This window comes from Melospiza melodia, chromosome 1, assembly GCF_035770615.1.
Source record: "Melospiza melodia melodia isolate bMelMel2 chromosome 1, bMelMel2.pri, whole genome shotgun sequence".
Classification (NCBI taxonomy): Eukaryota; Metazoa; Chordata; class Aves; order Passeriformes; family Passerellidae; genus Melospiza; species Melospiza melodia.
The window spans coordinates 113,480,916-113,506,771 of NC_086194.1; the positions used below are offsets into that span (position 1 = coordinate 113,480,916).

General features: G+C 42.1%; 2 protein-coding genes across 2 annotated transcripts; one reads left to right on the forward strand and one right to left on the reverse strand.

Moving 5' to 3' along the window:
• Positions 1–162: 162 nt before the first annotated feature.
• Positions 163–5,528, reverse strand: SEC61B (SEC61 translocon subunit beta). The gene is made up of 4 exons (XM_063164759.1): positions 5,426–5,528; positions 5,228–5,325; positions 4,485–4,586; positions 163–496 (listed from the first exon to the last, which is right to left on the reverse strand). The coding sequence occupies exons 1-4, from the start codon at positions 5,426–5,428 to the stop codon at positions 409–411; spliced, it is 291 nt and encodes a 96-aa protein (XP_063020829.1). The 5' UTR covers positions 5,429–5,528; the 3' UTR covers positions 163–408.
• A 283-nt stretch (positions 5,529–5,811) lies between these two features.
• ALG2 (ALG2 alpha-1,3/1,6-mannosyltransferase) lies at positions 5,812–8,930 on the forward strand. The gene is made up of 2 exons (XM_063164769.1): positions 5,812–6,151; positions 8,000–8,930. Exons 1-2 carry the CDS (start codon positions 5,819–5,821, stop codon positions 8,900–8,902), a joined length of 1,236 nt encoding a protein of 411 aa, XP_063020839.1. The 5' UTR covers positions 5,812–5,818; the 3' UTR covers positions 8,903–8,930.
• Positions 8,931–25,856: the final 16,926 nt, after the last annotated feature.

Consider the following 25,856-nt stretch of genomic DNA (forward strand, 5'->3'; position numbering starts at 1 on the left):
AAAGATCTTCTAGCATAAAATTAAATAGCAATCTATGGTTTGGAAGAATCTGGTTTGAACTGTTACAGAGCATTTACTCAGAAATATGATTATTTATGAAAACCACTAGTAAAATGTGTTAGTGGTGGCACACTGGAAGAGGAAAAAATACAGTTAAGACTGTTTCTATTTCCATATACAACTTTTATTGCAATACCTGTATTCTAAGTGTACAGATACAAATATAAAATGACCCATGACAGGCTTTAAAGCTGCCCAAGTAGCAAACTGAGAAATTAATTAAGTATTATAGCCAAAGTTGACAGGACTTCAACAGGTGATAGGAAGCTTCCCCAGTCTCTCTCCAAGAACAACCAGGATCCACCATAGTTTTGGTCCAAGATGTATGCTTTATGTTGGCAGCTGAGTCTAGGAACGAGTGTATTTACCCCAGATGTGCAGCATAAACACAGAAGCAATAAAAAGAAGACTCATGACCAAAACTGGAACAGGTCCACTAAAAATAAAGAGAAAATGCATTAACATAAAAAAGAAGTCTGTCTTGCCCATTATCAGCCAAGTGAGCTCATCAGTTCATATGAAATTGTACAAGAAAACTCTTCTTCCCTTCCCACAGAAATACCTTAAGGCACATAGAAATGAGATAGCCACCTCTATCAAAATCTGCTGCTGCTGCCACTGTTTTAAAAGACAGTTCTATACACCCTAAATGCTACATAAAAAAGTACAACAAACCCTCCCTCCCCCCCCCTTGTAAAAAAAGCCATTAAATGTTCATTATTATTCATCACTGCTTCCACAGTCTCTGGAAAAGTATCCTCTGTGCTTACAACTCAGATAGCCAACTGAGCAAAGATGCAGTCCTATATAAAAAAAACAACAGAGTCCTCTAGCGGCTACTAAAATTTTGGCAAAAAATTCTAATTAGCTGTTTTATTTTAGAGGTTTTGTTTCATTTGAAAACAATGGCAGCAGTGGGTGAGAGACAGAGACTTCTGCTTTCTTGAAAAACACAGACAAACTGGCAAAGCTACACCATTAAATCTTTACCTAAAATGATTATTTTTTTCCCTTCTTACTTCCATATATTGTTTAGAAATTGCATAGTAATGTTTTTAAAAAAACAATTTAATCTTAGGGTGCACATTGATAGCTTCAATCAGCTGTTTCATGCTGTTCTAAGATGCAACAACAGTTACATGAATACACACACTCAACACTCCTTCATACCACTCACTTCACACAATCTCATTTTTGATTTTCAACATGCTATTGGGAAATCTCTTATCCAGCCTGTGTTTCCCTCCAGGGTACTGTTTATAAGCATGTAAATGCTACCAGAATACAAATTTTAAAAAAAGGAAACTGAAAAGGGATTCAAAGAGCTTACTGACATATTTTTCTATGAGATCATGATCCACATACTTGAAATGATCACAACCGTAATCTTACACTGAGTTTTAAAACTCAGTTATTATCTATCATACTCAGACTTATTTGGGTATGGAGAATCCTGAACACAGACATAAAGCATTTAGCAAATAAACTAATAACAAAATAAACAAAGTCCACATACATGGTGACTACATGAGCAACCCCTTCAAGAGGTATCTTTCACTAAGCAACAGAATGTAATTCTCAAACCCTATCATTTTATATATAAATATATTTACTTTGTAGTTTTATTTATTTACTTATATATATATATATATACATGTAAGTTTATAGCCTACATAAAATAAATCATAATTTATAGTCCTTACACTGTATCTGAATTATCATTTAATTGATTTGAGCCTTCAGCAGTAGGAACAGAAGCTGCTCTGCCAAAGGCACACAGTAAGAAAGTAGCCCCATTAATCAGAACAGAATTACATGGAAATTAACAGTGGGGACTGATTGTGTGTTCAGTGTTTTTTAACATGAAGATGACATTGGACTCCTAGAGAAAAATCAACTCTCCAATACTGATACAGATATCTCATCTCCTCCAGTCCCAAAGAAAACCTGTTGACACCCAGCAATTCTCCTCCACACACCTGCATCTTCTCAGGCCCCCACAAATAAATAAATGGATTCAGACACCTCTAAAAATTTGGTACTCTGCATTCTCAGAATGTCTTTCATAAGGCTGCATATCATACCACAAGCTCAATTTGACTTTCTATCCACAGGAAAGCTGCCTATAGCTCCTTAAGGAGGAAAGCCCAAGACAAGATACAGGAACCACAGGTACCAAGTGACCCAAAAAAACGAAAAAGTTCGGGTTTAGTTTTCTTTTTCAAAGCATGTAATCTCCAAGCTTTAAGGAGAAAAATATCATATCCTCTCTCTGCCAAATCCTCCACAACTCCCTTTCACTAACAGCTGTTTTTTAAGGCATACACATCTTGAAGTATCTTGTAATGCAAACAAAGAATCTTTCCCTCAGGAAAACCAACTTGCCTATTCAATGGATTTATTACTCTGGATATTGAATAGATACAAAAATATCCAAAGCATCAGTCTAATTCCGCCCAATATAAAAGATATAAACTTTTTTATCTAGAGCGAAGTTCCTTTCATTGCAGCTAGTATGAATTAACCTGTTCTCAGATGGTTTCCTGTATTTTTTCATAGTAATTTAGAGATACTGCATTTTAAACAGTAGGAAAAAAAACACCAAAAAAGCCCACCCACCACTACTACCAGGCTAAGCTTTCCCATTGCTTTGTGCAGTAGTGATCACAACCATTTCTAAAAACAACTTCAGCTGAAGCACTCACTGAAGGCAATCACAAATCCTTGATAGCCCATTCTCACTTTAAAGCCTACTAAACAGGGCAGAGATAATAACAATTGGTTGCTATGGAAAAAAAATTGAAGAAAAATACCTAAAAAGCTGTAAGCAAGAAAGTTGCTACCATGCCATGGCTCAGAAAATGTTACATCTAGTGTGGGGTGCTTTGTAAAACCAATTCACTTTTATAGATTTGATTCTTTCATTAAAAACCTGACCATACAGTTACCCAAAGTAGCTTCCAAAAAAACCACTCCCAGTGCTCCAAAACCTTAAAATCAGGAACCAATGTGTCACAACATAAGTAGATGGGAAAATCTGTTTACTGATCTGCTTGCACTGAAGATGAGAACAACTGAGTGGCCATTCAGCATCAAAAGTGAAATCAAATTATTCACAAGGAAACTTAGCAAAAATGTTAAAGTGTATCACAAGTCTACTAAAAAATCATAATGCCCTTCTGGTTGTTTGGTTGTTGTTAGGTTTTTTTTGTTTGTTTGTTTGTTTTGTTTGGTGAAATTCATTTTTTAAATTGAACTTCAGTCAATCAAACAACAGATAAAACAGGCGCCCAGCCTATCTGCATAGATTTGCTCTTGAACACTATTGCTGCTCATTGTCTTTTCTTTGCCTTGTCCCCTTTCTGGACTCAGAATGGAGTAAGCAAGGCAGAACAGCACAACTTTGGTGGTTTGCTGGATACAGTTTGTTTTCTAAAGTTTCAAGTACATACGAAAATGAAAACATGTAAAACAACTTCAAAGGAAGGATTACTCCCAGAACTATCACTTAGTAGCCTATAACCATGCCCTTCCCCAAATGTGCAGCTAGCAGCAGCCCTCTTGAAGAACTCCAAAAGAAAATATTAATGGATTTGAGAAAAAAAAGCAAAACAGGGTCAGTCCTGTGCATCTCAAGACTTTTCAACCCAGTAAGGACAAGAGCTCGTGAACTGTAATTCTACAATAAGTAGAAATTTCCACTCAGGATGTATCTTGGCATGCACTCATCAGCTCAAATACGCCTTCCACTTCTGTTACCCAAGTATTAGGCTTCAAATTTTGTTGGGAAAGTCATCTGAATGGCTCAAAGTGGTCAAAAGAGTAAAAACTTAGGCTCTCTCTATAGTGTTAGGGACATTACTAGGTATTTGACCCTAATCTTGGAACATTCACCTTGTGAAAATGGAGATATACAAGGTATTGGCATGCTATTTGCTAGGCAAGTTCAGCTAAAGTAATTTATCTACAGCTTTTCAAGACAAACACCTGATGCGAGCATATGGTTTATCAGTGATACTGTATTTTCAAGGGGTGCACAGGACCATAACATAGCTATTATAAGACAAAACTCAGAATTTTTACTTAAAAGAGAATGAAAACATACACACAGATGCTTTAACTCATTGAGACAAGTGATCTTTCTCAACTTCAAAGTGATTGCTCGCAGCCTTCAAAGACTACATAGGGTAAGCTTTGGCAATTACAAAATACAACTCCTACCTACCTTTTTAAAACCACTATAACTTTAGAAACTCCTTCTCCAGGGTCACAGATTAAATATGGCATTCCAACCATCAACTCAGCAAGTTTTCCCGTGCACCCCAGAACACTGACAGATTATTATTAATTCAAAGAGTGCAAGACAGTGTACACAGGGGAACTCTGCAGCCCTCAAGCCTGCCATCACCATTCACCCAACTTACACTTTGAGCCCCGGCGAGTCCTCAGTGTAGAACCGCCACATCCCACCAGTCCCTGTGGACGTGGCACGGCCTGCACTCCTTGTCCCACAGCTGGCATTTTTCCTTTAAGGGGTGACAGAAGAAAACAAAGACCAAACAACACGTTAGTACTCCACCAGCTTCTAGGACCAAGCAGCCCAGGAGACTGCAGAAACAATACACTTCACAGAATCGATCAGGTTGGGAAAGACCTGTAAGACCATCAAGTCCAACCAATGACCCAACACCACCGTGTCAACTAGATCATGGCACTGAGTGCCACATCCAATCTTTCCTTAAATACCTACAGGGACACAGTAGGTATTTATATTTTACACCACCTCCCTCGGCAGCCCATTGCAATGTTTAATCGCCCCTTCCTCCTGATGTCCAAGCTAAACATCCCCTGGCGCAGCTTAAGAGTTGTGCTCTCCTATCCTGTCACTAGTTGCCCGGGAGAAGACACAGCCCCTCACCTGGCTACACCCTCCTTTCAGGTGGTTGCAGAACCATAACGTCACCCCTGAGCCTCCCTTTCTCCAGGCTAAACACCCCCAGCTCCCTCAGCCCCTCTCCATAGCACTGGTGCCGCAGACCCTTCCCCAGCAGCGCTGCCCTTCTCCGGACTGGCATCAGCCTGTGCTGCGCCGCCGGAGAGGGCACCAGCCCGGCGAGCAGAGCGCACCGGGACAGGAGCTGTCCCCGCAGGGGCGGCGGGCACCCACCTCTGCCGGACGGTGGATCCCGCGGCGCGGGGAGCCACAGCCTTGCTGGGGGAGCGGCCGGAGGAGCCGACGCTGGTGGCGCTGGGGTTGGGCCCGGGCTGCGGAGAGAGGAGAGAAGCGGGAGGGGGTGAGAGGCGGCGGGCACTGCCGGCGGGGCAGGGGCGCCTCAGCCGCCCCCCGCCTGGGGCAGCCCCTCACCATGGCGGCGGCGCTGCTGGGGCTCGGCGGTCTCACACACGCTCCGCTACAGCCGCTCCGGCCACGTCCCCGTCCGCATCAGGCTCCGCCCCGCGCCGCGCATCCCGGGGCCTCGCGGCTTCCCCGGATAATGCCTGAGCAGCAGCAGCGCCTTGTCCCTGTACCCATGGATACAGGGATACGTTCCGAGGCCGCTGCGCCCAGTGACGCCTCGGTCGCGCCCGCTCCTTGCGCAGCGACCGGGCCAGAGTGGGACCGTGGAGAACGGCGCGTCGGGCAGCAGAGAAGCCGCCCGGCGGGCGGGGCGGGCGGGAAGGCCCGGGAGGAAGGGAAGCAAGGCTGACGTGTCCCACCGGGACTGCCGGGCTGCGCATGCGACCCGCGGCAGCGGCCATGGAGGAGGCGGAGGAGGCGGGAGGAGCGGGCCCGTCCGTGCTGTTCCTGCACCCAGACCTGGGCCTGGGCGGCGCGGAGCGGCTGGTGGTGGACGCGGCGCTGGCGCTGCGGGCGCGGGGCTGCCGGGTGCAGATCTGGACGGCGCACTACGACCCCGGGCGCTGCTTCGCGGAGACGCGCGGGCTGGCGGTGCGGCGGGCGGGCGGCTGGCTCCCGCGCAGCCTGTGCGGCCGCGGGCACGCCCTGTGCGCCGCCCTGCGCATGGCCTTCGTGGCGCTCTACGTGCTGCTGCTCAGCGGAGAGACCTTCGACGCCTTCGTGTGCGACCAGGTGCGGGCATCGGCACGGACATGGGCATGGACATGGGCATGGGGACGGGAGCGCCCTTGCCGCTGGCCCGACTGGAGGCAGGGATGCTCCAGTCGGGGCTGCTCTTCACAAAATCACCGAATTGTTAGGGTTGGAAGGGGCGTCTCGTGATCATCTACTCCAAACCCCCTGCCAAAGCAGGGTCAGCTACGGCAGGTTTGGAATGTCTCCAGAGAGGAAGACTCCACGACTTCCTTGGGCAGCCTTTTCCAGTGCTCTGCCACCCTCAAAGTAAAGAAGTTCTTCATGTGGAGGTAGAAGTTCTTGTGTTTTAGTTTAATGAGGAGCCACTGCTCCTCGTTCTGCCAGTGGGCATCACTGGGCAGCATCCTCTTAAAATGAGGTCCACCTTTGAGATATTTATATGAATTAATCGTCTTATAGGCTTCTCTTCTTTAGACTTAACTAGCCCAGTTCCTGCAGTCTCTCATAAGAGACATGCTCCAGAACCCTGGAGTATCAAATCCCGACAAAATTGAATTAATTATCGGGTGTGCAACAAGCCAGTAATGGCACACTCAAGGGAGAGACATCGATTGTTCATTTCAGAGCTGTGCAAGCCTGGTTGCTCCACGGTGTTCCACAAATTAAGAACACCCCATCAGGCTTTCTGTGCCATCTTTTATACACAGAAATTCAGAGTTAGTAACATTCAAAGTGCGGCCCCTCATAATACTATGATTGGTTAATAGTTTCCAGAGAAGGGCAGTGGAGGTGGGTCTGGAGCTCAAGTCTTATGACAGGTGGCTGAGGGAGCTGGGATGTTTAGCTGGGAGAAAAGGAGGCTCAGGAAGACCATATCATCCTCTATAACTGCCTGAAAGGATGTTCTGGCCAGGGGGGGATTGGTCTCCCTGACAGCTAGTGACAAGGTGAAAGAACATAGTCTTAAGCTGCACCAGGGGACACTTAGCTTGGACATTAGGAACAATTTCTTCAGAGAGGGTGATTATGCATTGAAATGGACTGCCCAAGGAGGTGATGGAGTCACTGGCCTTGGATATATTTAGGGAAAGACTGGATGTGGCCCTTTATGCCATGGTCTAGTTGACACAGTGATGTTGGGTCATCGTTGGGACTCAGTGATCTCTTTTCCAACCTAACTGATTCTGTGATTCTATGCAAGTTACATGTCCCCAGTTAACTTCTACATTTGCTTGGAGAAATGGTCTTCACCTAAGCAGGGGTCTTTCTGACCTGTGGGTGTGGTTTTTATTGTTAAAATGAACATAGTTTAGCTATAGGATACATCGACCTTGAGTATTTTGCAAAGTTAGCAATGTATACATAGACAGAAATCAACATCTTGATTTACTACATCTTTAAGGCTTGTTAGTTCCACAATGTCGTTGACTAAGGGATGCTGGCTGCTGACAGTTCCATTGATGAGATCTTCTTTCTTGCTGATTAGGCTTGGAAGTGTACAAAGATCTTACATCAAAGAATGTCCTGACTTTAGATAATCTTGACCTATTCCACATTTTGCAATTTAAGTCTTACATTCTGGGGCAGCTGGAGGAAGAGGATGCCACTGCTGCTTGGACTCTGCTCCCAGCACCCCTGGTAGTGGCAGAAGGAGGTGCTTGGAGAAGTCCTGGGGCTTGATGGGGAGCTGGGAGAAATTATAGGGCCACAAGAGGTCCTGGATGAGGGAGTACAACTTGATGTGCTTGTGTGGGGGAGGGGGAGAAGGCACTTGGCTTGCAAAGCAGCAGCTCTCAGCATGGCTTTGAAATCACATGTGCACACTGGTGGCACTGACACAAACAATTAACCTGTCCTCTTGTCTCATCTCTCTGGTTGCACTAGGTGTCTGCCTGCATTCCTGTGCTTAGACTGGCCAGAACCCGTAAGAAGGTTTTGTTTTACTGCCACTTTCCCGATCAGCTCCTGACCAAGAGGGAATCCTTCCTGAAGCGCCTCTACCGACTGCCGCTCGACTGGCTGGAGGAGTACACCACTGGCATGGCAGACTGCATCGTTGTGAACAGCAAGTTCACTGCCAGAGTCTTCAAAGACACATTTAAGTCCCTGTCACACATAAAACCAGATGTCCTCTACCCATCGCTCAACATCAGGAGCTTTGAAGAAATTGTTCCTGCAGACATAGCTGATCTGATACCGAAAAAGAAGAAGTTCTTGTTTCTTTCCATTAATAGGTATGAGAGGAAAAAGAATCTGGCATTGGCTCTCGAAGCTTTGCACGAACTTCAAGGGAGACTTGATTCCCATGAGTGGGATGAAGTTCACCTGGTTATGGCAGGTGGTTATGATAAGCGAGTTCTGGAAAACGTGGAGCACTATGAAGAGCTGAGGAGACTCGCAGCCAAACTTGATGTTAATGACCATGTGACTTTTCTGAGATCATTCTCAGATGAACAGAAAATCTCTCTTTTTAGTAACTCTGTGTGTGTGCTTTATACACCAAGCAATGAACATTTTGGCATTGTCCCTTTGGAGGCAATGTATATGAGATGTCCAGTTATAGCAGTTAATTCAGGTGGTCCTTTAGAATCAATCTCACATAATGTTACAGGATTTTTGTGTGATCCTCTGCCAATGCAATTCGCTGATGCCATGGAAAAAATTGTGAGAGATCCCCTCTTAAAGGACACAATGGGAGCAGCTGGGAGAGTGAGAGTTATGGAAAAATTTTCTTCAGAAGCTTTCTCAGAACAGCTGTACCAATACATATGCAGACTAACAGAATAAAATTCTATTCCTATTTAATAGTTTACAACGTTGTGTCGCTCATTTGTGTAGGAGACAAGTATTCATTGTGACTAATGAAGAATTAGGGATATCTGAATGTCCTTGTTTTGCTTCTTGTGCTGCCTTATGTCACTTGACACATAGAAGGAGCAAAACATGTCCCACTGTGTCATTAGAAGGTTTAAATTTTCATGTGGTAGACTGCTCTGCCATTGCAGGAGTTTGTTTGTGTACTGTGCCTTGGCAAAATGCAAAGTTGAATGGCAGTAAGTTACTGCAGGAAAATGACTGCATTTTTATTTAATACTATATGGAATGGCTGATTCAACTTACAAAATTTGGATTTGTCCAGATAAGACACACGCAGCCTTATTTTTATGTATTTAAAATGGTCATCAGTAATTTGTAAATAAGAAAGGGCTGTCTTAGCTGAAGTATGGAGAGAAGTGCGCAGTCCAACTAACTGCATGTTTGAAAACCCCAGCAGTGTTAGGAGTATGAATGGTATGGTTTTTAAATGACTGAGCATAACTGTGCTTGTCCAGTTGCGTTGTGTAGTCACACTGGGTGTCAGAAAAGCATACAGGTGTGTGAGCAGGAGGAAGTGAGGCTGGAATAACACCAAGGATATCACACTACCTCAGGCAAAAAGGTTAGTGCTGAAAGCTATGTTTGTTCGTCACCTGCAATGCTTGAGGAGGTAATTTTACTGTGGGAATTTCTGTAGGTTTGTAGGGTTTGTAGATAATTAAATGTTTTTCTCTATATTTAACATTTCATTCTAAATGGCAGCACACTTTTAAAAAAGGTCTTAATCTGGACCAGGCAATAAAGACATTTTATTTTGCCTAATTTAGTGGCAACTTTATGTTTTCCTAATGCAGTGAGTGTACACAGGACAGTACTGTGATTTTTTTTTCCCAAGCCGGTGTGGGGAAAGAAGTATATTTTTTGTTCATCTACCTCTCTTTTAGCACATCCTTATTAGTTGATAGTTCTATTTGTTATAACACTTATAATAATTCATACAATTGAACTTTAAGTGTGAAAGTAGATCCAGTGAAATCCAGTGTTACCTATAAAATACAATTTGCAGCGTGGTGTGAAATGTAATTTGTGGTCTGAATTCTGCAATTTCTACTTAATGTAGTTTCAGGCATTTCTACATTAGTACTTCACAGCAGAGAGACCATTCTTTTTGTTGCTTAGGACCAAAACCCACGTCTCAGTATACTTATAAGGCTTTTATTTGAAGTAAAACAAGCAAAAATCAAAGTCTGTCTTTGTCTTTAATCAAGAAGTTGGAATACTCTAAATTTTGTTTGTTATGGAGTGAGAGCGGATGGCCTCACAGGCCCTGTTTCCTACATATCTATTCAGTCAGAATTTAGGCAAGCCTAAGTCTATATTCTTGCAAGCCTGTTCCTTCATTTCTACTCCATTTCCACCTTTAAAAGCTTTCCTAAATCTTCATGCAAGTTTTTCATCATGGGTGTGGCAATGGATGACTGAAGGACCAGAAGAGACAGTGAAGACTATCTGTAGTCAGATAAACACCCTTGAGACATGTTTGCCCTCAATTTTAAGTTGCATTTAAAAGGTACAAGGTGGATGGGGCCAATTCCTGTGCTTGCTTAGTCTGTGTTACATTCTCCTCTCTCAGCTGTGCTGGGGTTAACCTGGAGCTTTAAGAGACACACTGGTGCACGCTTGCCAGCATAGCTGCGGGGGCAGCTCTGTTTCTGCTCCAGCCTTGGCCTCCAGCCCTTTCCTGAGCTGTGTTGCTGGCAGGCATGTGCCTAGTCCTATATCCTGCAGCTTCTGTTCACTGAATTTCATGGATTCCACTTGGACTTGATCTGCCATCTCAGATTTTCCTGGTGATTGCTGTGACTGTCAGCAGCTGCTACTGTCACCAGGCTGCCCCCCTTGGGTACTGTGCCCTGGTTGGTGAGGTCACTGCCCCGTGGTGTGATCTCCCCTGACTTTTCACTGCCATGCCTTGCAGAGCAGCCCCAGTCCTGCTGCTTCACGGCAGGTAGGTTGGACCACCTCAGTCTTGAGGCTGCCTGCATGGAGCCTGGCCTTCAGGCTCCTCATCAGCTGCAGATCAGGCTCAGACTCCTGCAGGAGCCTGTGGTCAATGTGTAGGAGTGTGGCAAAGCACTGCAGGCTGCTTCAAGATCTCTTGCTTTCCATCTTGAGAAACCTGAGATAAGAGATATCCCTGTCCATTGAAGGAGGATTGGATCACACGATCTTTAAAAGCCCCTTCCAACCCAAATGTTTCTGTGGTTTTATGGTCTTCCAGAACCATTCAGTGGGGACTGTGCAACAATATTAGGATTTATTAGTTAGATATGGCTAATCTTTACAGCTATCCAGGTAGCATATATCCCAAGGGACATCAGGTGATCAGCAGTAGTAATATCCCAGAGCAATGTGGATTGTGACTGTGTAGAAGGCAATGACCATGGGGTCCAAAATCAGGTGACTTAGTTCATTTAAACAGTTTTTGGAGGGAGCGCAATTCAGTGGCCAAGCACTGGAGCACTGGAGCTCCAACAGGGGAAGTAATAATAAACAACAAATACACAAATCAGTTGACTCTGGAAACTGGGTGTGAAAAGCAAGCCCCTTTAAAGTTTATATCTGTCTGTGACCCTCAAAATGAGATGGTTAGGGCTGGCCTACCCCAGAGCTTGGGCCAGTCTATCAGTTGTGTTCTGGGGATAGGCCAGAACAGAAGCACCACTCTTGGTTCTTGTGTTGCCTCAAGAGTGCGCTACCACTCCTCAGAGGCAGCTGGGATTGCCAGGTCCTGTTTGTATCAGATGTGAAATTCCTATTTGTGGGAGTGATCTGTCTAAAGAAAAAGACATGGGGCATGAGTTTGATTGTGGGACAGTACAGCCCCTATGGCCCAGACATCTGCTTCCATAGCGAAATGCCAGCCAAGACTTCAGCAGGACAGTAAGGCAGGATGTGGTGACTGACTTTTTGTTCCTCAGGAGCTTTGTGTGCTTCTCATGCCCATGGGAAGTGAGATCCCTTCCAAGCAGGTACCAGTAGAAGAGCCATGACCCTGGAAAAGCCTGTTTTGATTCATCAGAAGAAGCTGGCAAACTCTACGAAGTGCTGCACTTCCTGCAGGCTAGGGAATGAACGGCATAAGGGAATGAGCAGAAAAGTTCTTTCTGAACCAGATACAGACACTATGAGCATCTTGTGGTACTGTTTGGTCTCTCCTGTGCTCTGACCACCTTCCATGGTTCTGCACATCATGTGCTGCGTAGTCTGCTTGATAACTGTGTAGTGATATTCTCAGCATCTTCAAGTTTTCCAGCACTCAACCGGCACACAGGCTAGGACAGGGATGTCCTAAATCACTTCCAGCAGTGGTGACTCCATGTCAAACCCCGGGAATCAGTTCTTTTCAACAGCACAGGGTGGAGATCCTGGCATACCTGGTGGACCCTGACTACTGGCATGTTGATCCCAGATAGGTTGAAGCCACCTTAAAATGGCAGGCTCCTCTGAAGGGTCAGAAAGACCCATCCATTTTTTTGACCAAAAATGTGGAATACTGGCAGTGGAGGTAGAGTGTCAGATCAAGAAATTAAATCTGTGATTGTTGTTAAATGTTTTCAGATTCTGCTGTGACTTGTGTTTTTATGGTTTTGTGAGCCCTGAGGCTGGCTCAGTTGGCTAAAGCAGGGTGCTAACAATGCCAAGGTGGTGGGTTTGAGCCCTGCATGGGCCATTCACTGAGGAGTCATACTCAACAATATGTGTGGATCCCTTCCAACTCAGACTATTCGGTGATCCTGGGAGGGTATTTTTCTTTTCTCTTGAGCATCTGTTCATTTAATCTCAAAGGGTCATGGAATCATGGAGTGGTTAGGGTTGGAAGAGATATTAAATATCATCTTGCTCCAACTACTCTGCCATGGGCAGAGTCACCCACCACCAAACCAAAGCTGGTTGTTTGAAGCTCCGTCCAACCTGGCCTTTCCCTACTGTTTTAAAGACCCATACATGAAAACAAAGTTTTAGGTTTACAAAAGAAAGAGACTTATGATTTCAGAAGTGCACATACTCAGTTCCTTATTTTATCACAGCATAGCTTTGTTTCCTCTCTACTTCCTCTCCTCCTTTTTGGAAATCCAACAAGAATCTTGATTATGGACATAGAATCCAGGATGTTTTTTGTCAGTGACAAACTTCCTGTCAATTAAATGGAAGCAGCTTCATCATGAGAGGACAGTAAGTACTCCCATATTTTACAAGTCAATGTGTTCTAGGGTATATCAAGTACATTTTGTTGTGCTGTCTGTAGACCAACATAATATGAGAAAACAAGGCTGACCAGTGTTGAGTTTCCAAAAAGACAGGTTTTTAAACAGTAATTTTTTGTACCTGTTTTGAATCTGTTTCAGAAATCCATACTTTTTCCGCTCTTCTTCATTATTTAAATAAATAAATTATTTATGAGAATTTTCTTTAAATCAAATTACCTTATGCCTTATATCAAATATACCTTATGCAATCTGCTGTCACAAGAAATATTAAATATTGGTCTAGTATTATTAAACAAGTTATCATTAGTCTACAAGAAAATGAAAGTTTTAAATTCATATCCCAGCAGTGTGGTGTGAAGGATGATGCAACAAAAAGAAAATGGCAGCAAGGAGGATCTCCTCCCTCTCCCTCTCCCTCTCCCTCTCCCCAAATTTGCATATCCTGATACCTTCTCTTACACCCCAAATAAATAAAAAGAAGCCAAATAAAGTTGTTTAAAGCATAATTGGAAAAATAAGGGCAGAGTATGTGCAGGGTATGAGGTGTAAGCAAAGAGAGGCAAGGAGAGAGGTGATTAGGCTTTAGAGTTTCTTCACTTACCTTCTTAATGCTGTGGGTTGGAATGTGCAGACTGAGTTGTCCTTCTTCAATAACCTTTAATCTAGTCAATCAGGCCACAAAAAATAATTTATTATGCATATTTTTATGCACTCTTTTTCAGACTCTAAAAAGAAATCTGAAAATTTTGTGATTAAGCCAACCTGACACTGCTGCTTTTTTCCTTCCCCCTCCCCACTCATTGCTATTTTTTACAATTTTACACAATATAAAAAATTTATAGATTTTAACATTTGCATGGAGTCTATAAAAACCTCATGCTGCATTATCATATTGGTAAACTTTATTATTTTTTATTATGGCTTTATTCTCTCTCATGGATGAAATGGCTGATATTTTATTTTGAATTGTAATTTATTATACAGTTAGTATCACAGGGGTATTTATAATGAAACAATAACTGCAGAATACTGAAAAATATAGTATTAAGGAAGGGGTATATTCAATAACATGAATGTTAACACAAACAGTAGAGAAGGAAAGGCATTTTAATTATAGTTATCTTTATCTGCTTTTATGGTGAAAGTAGAATGTGTGACCCAAAAAGAAATAAATTAGGGGCTGGTCTCTATTGATTTATGGGTGTGCAGTTCTTTAGTGCCCATTATTCTATGCCCAAGATTAATTGAGTTAGGCCCACATTTTTGCACTGTTAGTCATACGAGGAAACCAACAAGTTTCACCTCATGAACTCTGAGACAGATCTATTAACAGTATAGTACCTTTATGACTCAAATTTTTCTGCACTGAAAGAGAGAAAAAGTGTAATGACTGACAAAATGAAAGTAGAAATCATTTGGAGTGGTTTTACATGGAGAAGGGGAGCAAAAGTTGCTCAGTTTAAAAACCTATATGTAAGATAATCAGTCTTAGAGAAATTGTTCTTCAAGCAACCTACTTTACAGGCACACACACATATTTTGACTTAATGAACTTTCCCCCTCACAATTATGCACAGAACTCCCGTGCTTTATAGCCAGCTTTGGGAAAGATAAAAATCCTGTCTGATTTACTCTTTTAAAACCTGGCCTGGGATTAGCCCTGTAAACAAACCTACAGCTGAACGAGGTGCTGTGCGCAGTACAAACCTCATAAGGATTGACTGCAGGAAGAGATCCTGACCACCCCCTCCTGTAGGAACACAGGACAAGAGGACAGAGAACTGTGGAAGCAGGAAACCTAGCTGGAACCTGTCTCCCACTGGCACCCCTCTTTCAGCACCTGGCAAGAGACAGAGCATTTCCCTCCTTCATCCCCCTTTTAATACCTGTTTTCTTGAAAAATGAAAGTCAAGAAGCCTAACATGACAAAGGACATCTTGGTGGGACCTAGTGATGAGTCTAGGTCATTTGATGCCCCACCAAGGTGAGACAGGTCCAAACAGAGTTCCTACAAGAGCAGTGCAGAACATGAAGCACCCCCACTGAATGAAGTGGGAGCTCAGCAGTGGTCAAGGAGAAGGAAACCATGTTGGTGCTGATAAAGGAAACATCATTCAAATAGGTCAGGGACATCATTCAAAAATCATTCAAATAGGTCAGGGAGAAATCCAGGGCAACCTCCATTCCCAGGTGTCTCCGTTTCTCTCCCATCTCCCACGTGTCTGGTTGCAGTAATCAGCATAGAGTGCCCAGGGAGCACGAAGGACCATTTGGTCACTAAGGAGCAGGGAGCCCGGAGCTGTGTGCCATGAAGTGGCCATCCCACAGGCAAGGTGAGCAGGGCAGACCTGGAGAGGTGGGAGTTACAGATCACAGCTGTTGTCCAGCTCAGAAACTTAGCAGAAACGAGACCAGAAAGTAGCCTTTGCTCCTTTCTAGGTAAATGGCTATCACCTGGGTGGATGCACTGGCTGTGGAGCTGTTGGTTTTGTTGGTTTAATAGAAACAATGCATATACACCAGCACAATTCAGTGTGGATTATAACATGCAAACAACAAAAGTGATGGTCCAAATACAGTAATTGCTTAGAAAGTCCATCAATACTTGTGATTAGGAGCTGGAAACTATATTAGCACACAAATAATACTAGACATAAGCATTTGCTTTCAGACAGATCCTGCTGAAAACAGAACATTAATCTGATTCTTGATCCATATTTGGACCTCTTCTGTTCTTTGGCAGAATAGCAAACCACGAAAAAATTAACCAAGAGACCACCCATATACCACACAGAGTGCTTGAAAGACATTAAAAGAGACAACTCTCTTTCTGAAACAGTTCCTGTCTGAGGAAAAATGTATGCATTGACATAAAAAGCAATATACTAAGAGAGTTCTGCCAAGAAGGGATATTCTATTCATCCAGTACCAGTGTCTGATTTAATAATACTTAAAGGAGAGGGTGCTTTGTCACCTTTTCCAGCAGCATTTAGCTTTCTGCATAGAAGTATTCTTTAACACTTTAGTGGGAATTCAAGACAAGAATTTGGCACTTTTAACTTAAGATACCAATTTGTGATTTACTGTGAATAAAATCTTCATCTATGAATTTTTAATCTCTAAATCTATATGTAAGTTCATGATAGGTGGGAGGGTAAAATTCCCCATCTTGCATTCCTGTTACCTTTCATAAATAATCTGGGATGCTCAAGTCTTGAAGTACTTTCTGTATACATGAACCCACTGTGGAGAGCTGACCTTTAGAGTGAGAGGTCCAGTCCAGGCTGTTCTCCATGGGGATAAAAATGGAGGGTACTGTGGCACAGTAAGATTGCTTCTGCCTATATATTCTTAAAGGGAAGTCAGTTCCTAGAACTTGGGGTTATGGGGTTGTTAGTGAGACATTTCTAGAGGCTGAAGTAGATATCAATCAGAATTAAATTTGCAATATTCTCTGCAGTGAGTAGGGGCACTTAAAATTCTGTAATTGCTTTGGGCTTGCAGAAGAGTTGTTCAGAAGAGAGGAAAAACTGCTGTAAATCCAAGCTGTTACTGCGCTGAAAGCAGCCACACCTCAAGTCCAGAAAGGTTATATTTGCATTGATACCTGGTGTTTGCTGTGTCCTCCACTCCCTGTCCCCTTGTGCAGTACTTTGGACAAGGGCACAGGGAGTGCAAGTTTGCTTTTACTGGGTTTCGTTTCCTCAATCCCTTCACCTCTGGATTGTTAATTGTGATACAAGAGACACCTTCCTATTATGAAATACTCAGGAATCTGTTCTCATCTCTGTCTCTTCCTAGAATGGCCTTTGTGGTCAGCATGTGCAAGAAGAAGGGAGCAGAAGTTGCTGCCTGTTGTGATTAATGCTTTGTGTAATTGTCTGTGGCATTGAGATGCTGTTCTCTTATGAGCCTGTGAAAGCCCTACAGAAGAGTGAAAGAAAGATTAAATCTGCAATTCACTGTGTTCTGTGACACCTCTTCCAATGACCATGATATGAATTTGGGAAAAAAGATCCCTGGTGCTCACATGCCTGTATTCAGTCACTGCAATATTGCAGCTGCTTGGATGGAAACTCCTCTGGATAATAAGCAGATGATAAACAGGCAAGAAGATCAACTCCTTTTACAGCTTAATTCAACTCTCCTCTCTCTCGCCTGCAGGATTCATCTAGTTTTTGCCTTTCTCCTTTAAGAATCCTTTTATATCAGATTCTCTCACTCAGGCAAAGATCAAGGTCATTTACAACAGCAATAGAAAGTTGATTAAAACAAATAACAAAGGCTGTAGCGTCAGCAAGTTAAAAAAAAAAACCTTAAGAGCATTAAATGAACAAAACTAAGGCAAGATCTAAGTCTGATCAGTTCCAACAGTAGGTTTCATGTTTTTCCTTTCCACAGGACTCTACATCTTTTCTTCACCATAGTGATTCTGGCCTCAAAATCCGCCTTAGAACTGTGCTGTTAAACACTGATGCATAAAAGGGCCAAGCAATTGATTCCCAATGCTCCTGTAAAATGACAGGCTACACCACGCTCACTCCAGGCCTTTACAAGGTGAGCAAAGTAACTGAGTTTACATTTCAAACTCTCATCTCCCCATAATACTCAAATTGGCCATTTTACTGTGCTTGGCGCTGGTATTGGTGGACAGGCATAAGAAGGATAAAACTGGTTTTTCAACTTTGAAATGTTTGTATTCCTTCCCTAACAGACTCCCTTTGCTAATTGCAAAGAATATTTCAACCCCTACAGAGGAAAAGAGCAGGAGAAATGGATGGGGGTGGGCCTACAGCCAGAAAGTTATCCATAGACTTTCAAACGACATCTCATTTAAGCTGATGAAACTCACTTTCACATGAGTTGTGACATAACCATGGCAGGAACTGACAAGTGTCAAAATCTTGCGGAACAAATAAGATTTCAAGTCCTATTCCTCTGTACCAAAGAGGAGCCAGCAAATGCTATACATTTATTCTGCTTTTTCCGATGGCACCAACTCCTCTCAGCAGCTTCACTGGCACTCTGAAGGCGTGTCCAATTCTCCCATTTACTTAGAATAGCTGCTGATATTTAACCTGAACTTTCCTGGCTTTTTCACAGAGACACCTTCCTAAATATGACTCTGCTAGGGGGAAAAAGAGTTACTCAATGCTCTGTCATCAGCACTGGGGGTTCTGTGCAGATTCTGGAGCCCAAGAAGCAACCTCAGTGTTCTACTGGCACACCAGTGTCTTAACAGAACAAACCAACAAGCATGGACCTTGGCACAAAGGAAAAATAATGGTAAGAAAGAGACAGATGTATGTACAACTAGATCATGGTGTCCAAGTGCAAACAGGGAAATTTCCAGCTTTTTCCCCCTCACAGTCACATACTGCACTGGAGGATACTGTGACCTCTTTCAACTAATGCAGTCCTGTGGCCTTTAGTTTTTTCCAGAATAATGTCTGCCTGAATGATAGAGATGAACCACAGTACAGTGTGTCATACTTGGAGCCCCTCTCATCATCACACAGTGCAGACAAGTAGGGGCAGTGAATGCACCAGGTGGGTCTGTATTATGTAAAGGGGAAAAAAATAGAGATTTGCTCTTGAAATTCTGGCACACTTTCAGCTACTTTAAAGTACAGACAAGGCCTGGGACCATAAAAGCCCTGAGATGTGGGCAGCACAGCCTTGCGCCAGTCTGCTCACTCATCCATCTAGGACAGAATGATCCATCTAGGACTGTTCAACTTACCAGCAGTAAATAGTTTATCCAGTGTCTTCTCTGCAGCCACCACAAGCAACAGAAATCTCTTCATTATTTATTGTTAGTACCTCATGATTTGACATTTAATTTAAGTCTCTCACTGTGTCTTGCCCAGAAGCTTTAACATTATAAATAGGAAAGCACTTTCTTTCCCATTTAAGAAGTAGCCACAAGGATTTAGCTCTGTTTGATGAACCTTTCCAGAAGGCTTGCATCATGTTGTCATACATGGTGATGCTCAGAAGATTTCAGGTTACTCTGTTATGAGGAAAGTTACTTAATTGCTGAAGGCGCTGTTTCTTCAAGGCATTTATCACTGGACATATATGTTTCCATAAATACTGTAGAGATTAGGGAGTTTTTTATTTTGTTTACAGTCGCAACCTTCTTTACAAACAGCTGGGTGTTTTTTGACAGATTTTATTTTCTTTCTGTTACAAAAAATTCTTGGCACTTGGGATACCAGGCATTTTGACACAGGGAGCAGTCAGGCTGGCCACAGACAGCATGCCCTTGGCAAATCCATGTTGAGTAGTGCTGATTGCTTCTTCTACTTCTCCTTAGGTGTGGCTGCCAAGAAAATGTGCTCTGTGATCTTTCCAGAGAGGACTTTCACTGTGTGCTTTTCTTACTGCACTTCATCCTTACTCATGCTGCTTTACCCTTTACAACATCTCAGATGCTGTATTACATTTATTTGTAGCCTCCATTCTCAAACCAGAAGATTAATGCCAGATCCAAACATCCTCCAGATGCAAAAACTTTTCAATAAACAGAAAAATAAGAGGTTTCTCTTAATCGAAGCAGACTGTTAAGGCCTAGAAGAATCTAAAAGAAGCAGCCACTCATTGCTCTTCCAAGGAAGGCTCTCAGTCCTTTTAAGTGTGGTCTGAAACCTGTCCATGCATCTTGCAGCTGGAACTGAGAAGTAAATCAGGCCATCTGGTCTTCAGAGCCCTCATGTATGTAATAGATTGACCATTCTGTCATTAATGGCTTTTCAAAGCACCTTAAAAGCATTGCCAGCACTCATGCTTACATAGGTACTCACTTGTATTAGTGTTTGAAACCTCTTTGTATTAAATGCTTATACTATACTTCTTAACATTATGCCTGAGTAGCATACTACATGGCCTCAGAAATCTCCTGGAAACAGGAAAATAATATTCCCTTCAACTTACAGGCAGGGAGAAATCCAAATATTTTAAGCTCTCTGTGCTCAACTTCTGTCTTCTGACAAGACTTGCCCTTTCATATCTGAAAACAGGACTTTGTTTCTGTTCCTTGGACCCTGCCATGCTGACCACAGACACACAACGTTGGAGTGCACTCCCTGGATGCAGAAGCTGTAGTCTGGGACATCAGGAAGAGATCTGGCAAGTCACATAAGCAATACCATCAAGGAATTAATGTCCTCTGGCTTGGAGTAGAGATGGTAGGCACCACAGACTCTCCTTCCTCCTCCTCCTTCCTCTGCCAGCAGCTTCTCTGAGGACTGGACCCACCAGCCTGCCCTAGGATCTGTTGGATCATATTCCCTGACTGAGGAAGCAGCTGCCCCAAGGGACCTGAGCCTTCTGAACTGCTCAGCACTTTCCCTGGAGCACATACTGATCTTATTCATGTGGGATCTGTGGACTGGAAAAGGTGCCTATACTTACATAGACTTACTTCATGTTTGCAGATTGTGTGTCTTGAAATGGCTTTATTAAGGCACCAATTGTTATTATATTTGAATAGCAGTGAGAACTTGGTTTTGTTAATAATAGGACTTTGACCATGAATTCCATTGCTTCATATTTCATTTTTGTTTTCAACTAATTTCTTCCAGAAAAACATATCATCTTATAGTCCTTTAAGAGAGGGATATAACCTATTAGTGCTTTGTCTACTTGGTCTGTTTTTTTCGTGGACCTGCTTCCTAGATTTCAGAAACACTTAAAATTTTCCCTCGAATCTATACATCTTGAAGACTGTATGAACTGATTGAGACTCTTTTCCTTCCCAGAGGCTAGAATAGTCTGTATTCCTGTACTCTGAGGTTTTGTTGGTGTAGCTGTGCATTGGAAGACTGCAACCTCAAGGTAAAATGGAACTCTAACTTGGCAGATGACCCAGATTTTTCACTTACGTATGCATTTTGTTTTAAAGAATAATATATAAAGGAACGATTCATCTTCACCTCCATCTTAAGGCTCAAAAAAAATCAAAGACCCTGCTGCTGACATTTGTTAGCTGAAGTAACTTTCCATGTTTTGTAAAGTAAGACATTTACACAAAAGGAAAGCATCTGCAGTGCAGGAATGATGACTTATATTAAATGTTTTTGGAATAAAATTATTATTTTGCTCAGAACATTAGCATTGGCTATCCCAGGACATCTTTCAAGTACCACTGTTCTTAGAGCCTTGAGAATGATGCCTAAGCATCCATTTCAGTCTGCCAAAGGCATGTGGGAGGTCAGGATAAGAAATAAAAGAATCAGTGGGAAGCCCAATGTAATAATGAAGACTTCCTTGAAGGCAGAGAACAAATTGGATATAACTCCATGTTTAAGTGGTATTTCTGCTCCTGGCTCCTATGGTGCTGCTCTTGAAGGGCGGAGTCCTGATCTGGGTGAAGGCTCTCAGCTTGAGCATTCAAGACAGGACTACTCCCTCTTTTGCAGAGTCTGCTTTGAGTAGGGTCTCATTTTATATGTTTGGACTATGGAGTAGAGTCCTGCCATAAACTACAATGTCAAGAGTGACTGTGCTCTCCAACATAATGTTAAGGTCAAAAGCAGAGGTGCCCCTGTTGTGTATGATCCAGTCAGAGGGAACTCCTCAGAGCATAGGCTGAAATTTGGATATGCAAAATGGACATTAATAAGATATTTGCCACCTAACTCCATTTAAGGCCTAAACTTAGTCTTACTTATTCAAAGGCTTTTATCTGGATTTCTAGCTGGAAATTCTGTAGAATTTCAGCCGATATGAGTATGCAGTGCATATATATGTTAAATGTGTTTAGTTCTCTTTTTCATAGCACACAAAATTAAAACTTCCAAAACTATAATTTTCTGCCCCCAAAAAGCCACCAGTGCAACTTTGTGATTTGCTTCATCTATAGTGCAGGGATGATGATACCTTGCTTTTGGTAGACGAAAATGATAATAAAAATCCAAATGAGACACATGCAGCCTAATCCTGGAAAAGGATGACACATGGAAAATATTATATAACTCACCTGTAAACTTCTTTTTGATGTGGGCTATAAAACTTCTGGGTCAATCACTTCCCAGCCTTTTCCTAGCTATAGTAAATTTGGGTAGTAGAAGATTGATAAGGTAAAGGAAGCAATTCTTCCCTATGTTACACACTCATGAGTACTCTTCTCTACCTCTGAAAGACAGATAAAGACCATGCAATAATTAATGTCTATTCTAAAGAGAGCTCTAGAAGTTCTTGAGAAGTGTTAGTATTTATTTCTGAGGAAAAGTGATTGCTTATGTTATTAGAGATTCACTAGACACATACCTAAATAAAGTTAGAAGGTAAAATTCCTTGGATATCAGAGAAGTGTCCCTACAATACTCTGATTTTATAAGCTAACAACACCTTTTTAGCTACTTATAGCCTAATGGTAGGGTTTTAACAATGAGGGATATGAAGAAGGTGCAGCATCTCCTTGGAGGTGCATAGATAAAGGAGAACAACAGACATAATTTGCAGAATTCTGACTAGATACACAAGGGGGAAAAAATCACTGTATGGGTGGTCAAATAATGGACCAAGTTCTACAGAGAAGATGTGGAATCACCATCCATGGAGATACTTAGAACTCAACCAAATGTGTCTCTGAGCAAATAACTGGATAATTCCCTGGCTGGACTGGATGATCTCCAGAGCTTCCTTCCAACCTAAATTTCTCTAAGATTCGATGATTATGATTACATGAAGATCTCTTTCACATTCACACATATCATGTGATGTCACTGTGTGAGCTCATATCAGCCCCTTGATATCATAATATCAGTCTTTTGGAGTTATTTTCTGTTCTTATTTTACACTATGTCAATCCTCACAGACACTGAGAATTTTTAAGTCAGATAATTGTGTTTGCTGACCTACCCTAAGCATGACAATGGTCATATGTTATTAAATATGATTTAATTAACTGTTTTTTTGGGACACCTTACCTAGTAAGGCTTGATAGCAAGATTGCTATTTTTTCACAGCAAATGTGGCTTTATAACTACTAAAGCTAGTGCTACCTGTATTGTGAAGTTTCACCATTTTTGGCCTATGTAGATGGCCTCTTATTCTGGTGGAGATAGTTTGGAAGTGTCTTGGAATATCTGTATCAGTTATAGGCAGCTTGCACGTATTTCTTCTTGGGTGAAATGAAAAATTTAATTATACGAAAAAAATGCAAATTGCTGCCAACTGTGTTAACTGTGAGAGAGTTGCATTATCTTCTAACATAAATTGTCAGTGAATTGAAGAAAAGACGTTTTGGAAGCTGATCTGATTACTGTCAGGGAAAGTGCTCAAACTCAATTGTTGGCAAATGTCCAGTACCCATCACTGAACGATCATCACCTCATCATTCAGTCTTCTCAACTGACATGCAAAACAACATCCAAATATTCATTGCACATCTGTGCTGGACAGATTATGCATTAGCAATTCAAATCAATTCAATGTACAGGCAGTTTCTGTAAAGGCGTCTGTTTGGGTGAGATGCCTTGTTGTCTGGGATGGATAATAAGGCAACTCTGTCTAATCTTGGAGAACAATCAGCCCATCTTGAGAAGGTGACTGACTACGTATGCTCTTGCCCTGACAGCGCTAGAACAATGCCCCCATAATGCACTTGACTCAGCTGGTAATAAAATCTACTTTTGATTAGCAGCCATGGCTTGTGTCAATCACTGCGTGATGTACCATTGTCCTCTGGTCCTGAACACAGTTTATTTACAGGGAAACAAAAGCTTTTTGGATATGGCTGCTGCCCAGAGATTGCAAAATAGATTGAGCTGTCAGCCTCACACACTAGATGAAGATTAATGAGTTGTGCAGACAATAAATATGAAGCAATGACCATAAATATGCTAATAGGTATTATCCATATACACTATAATTGCTACAAAAATTAAAAAGTAGTGTAAAGGAAATAGGTCAGAGGGTGACAGATAGATAATCTTGGATGCTGAAGATCTTTGGTTCAGTCAGATTCTCTACAGGTTTATTTCCTTCAATTAGACCCTTCAAAAGATTAATTGTTTAAAAGCTGTTTGAATAATCTCTTTTGAAACAGAGGTTTATGGGAAAATGTTTATGAAAAAGTGACTTCAATGAACGTGTTATTGAAATAAAAAAGGTGAGTACCAAAAGCAGAGATTAATGTCTCTGATCAGCTGCCCAGCTTCACTGTGAGGTAAATATTTCTAAGTGTCACACTAGTGGGGACTGCAAGGAAAACATACCAAAGAGTCATCAGTTTATATCCACAAACACAAGAGACTAAGGTCCTTCCAAGCAAAATATAGAAGAGTTGCCTGCAGATCTGATTGCATTGGCTTGTTTGATGTTTTCATCTTAGCCTATTTCCCCTTCTTTTATTTCTTTTTTCCCTTTTTAATTTAAGAAGAGAAGAATGCCCACCACTCAGATTTTCAGAGTACTTCCAATCCAGCCTCTGGCTTTCCAATTCCTTTCAAAGAGCACATAGTCTAGATTTTTGACACCTATGGGTTTCATTTGTACTTGAAACTCAGAGAGTTAAATGTTAGCTCTGTATTTAAGTGTTGCAGCACCTAAGGCTACTGAAATTGTAGTGACACTGAAAATAAGAGCAGTCATACTCTTGGTATTCATGGCTTTGACTCCTTGGTCTCTCAGGCTTAGAAGTGCCACTGGATGCTTTTCAGGTCAGCTCACACCACCCACCCCCTCAACAATTTTTTTGTTTCTGGAATGGGTAAGTTAACTTATCCAGATATTCCCCAGGTACAATTTGCTGTTATGATGCCAAGCTCTGTGATAAAACTGAATTGTTTTGGTGTTTTTTTTTTTTTCTTTCCATACTTTAACTAGAAGTTGCACCATTTAGCTCTTAAAGTATCACTGCTTGGATTTTGACAAATAGTCCACAAAGACTTACAACTGCCTGACTGCTTCTGTGCCAGCTTCCTTGAAAACACAGCTGCACATTAACTACACTTGCCTAATATCTTGGAAGTCACCTTTTCTAACTATAAATGCCAGTAAAACAAAGCACAAAAAAAAAAAAAAAGAAGGGAGGGAACCATTTAGGAAAATGTCTCACACAAAGCTGCTCAGTCAAAGGAGAGGCACACCTTTCTGGAAGAATCAATGGAGAAAGAGGACCTCTGGAAGCTGCAGGCTCAAGAACTGTGTTCTTGTTCCCAATCCCACTTCAGCAGTGCCACTGTGTCTTTCTAAATTGGAGGCTGCCTGTGACACTGTGATGTCAATGCCACACGTTGCCAGGGCACAGCAAGGTGCTGTCCCACCAAGGGAGCTGAGCACAGCAGATCCAGAGATGATAAGGCAGATAGAACGTAGAGTCCAAATCATTGGGCAAGTTTGTAGGGTGAAGTCCAAGGCTTCCCTTGAATCCCTCCAGTGGCTTTCCTTTCCTTATTACACCGAGTTTCTTCATCTCATTTTTATGAGACTTGTAGTAATTTCTTCTTTCCTTGCTTATGTCTCTGCCAATCTGAATTGCCTTGAGACACTTTTTTTTTTTTTTTAATAAAACTTTCATTATATCTAGTTTTAATTATTTTTAGTTAAACAACTTTGTGTGTGTCCATTATGATTTGTGGTTCAGGACTGAGTAAATTGTCACTTCATATAGAGTCTCTGCAGCTTGTAAAGCCTTCATTTTC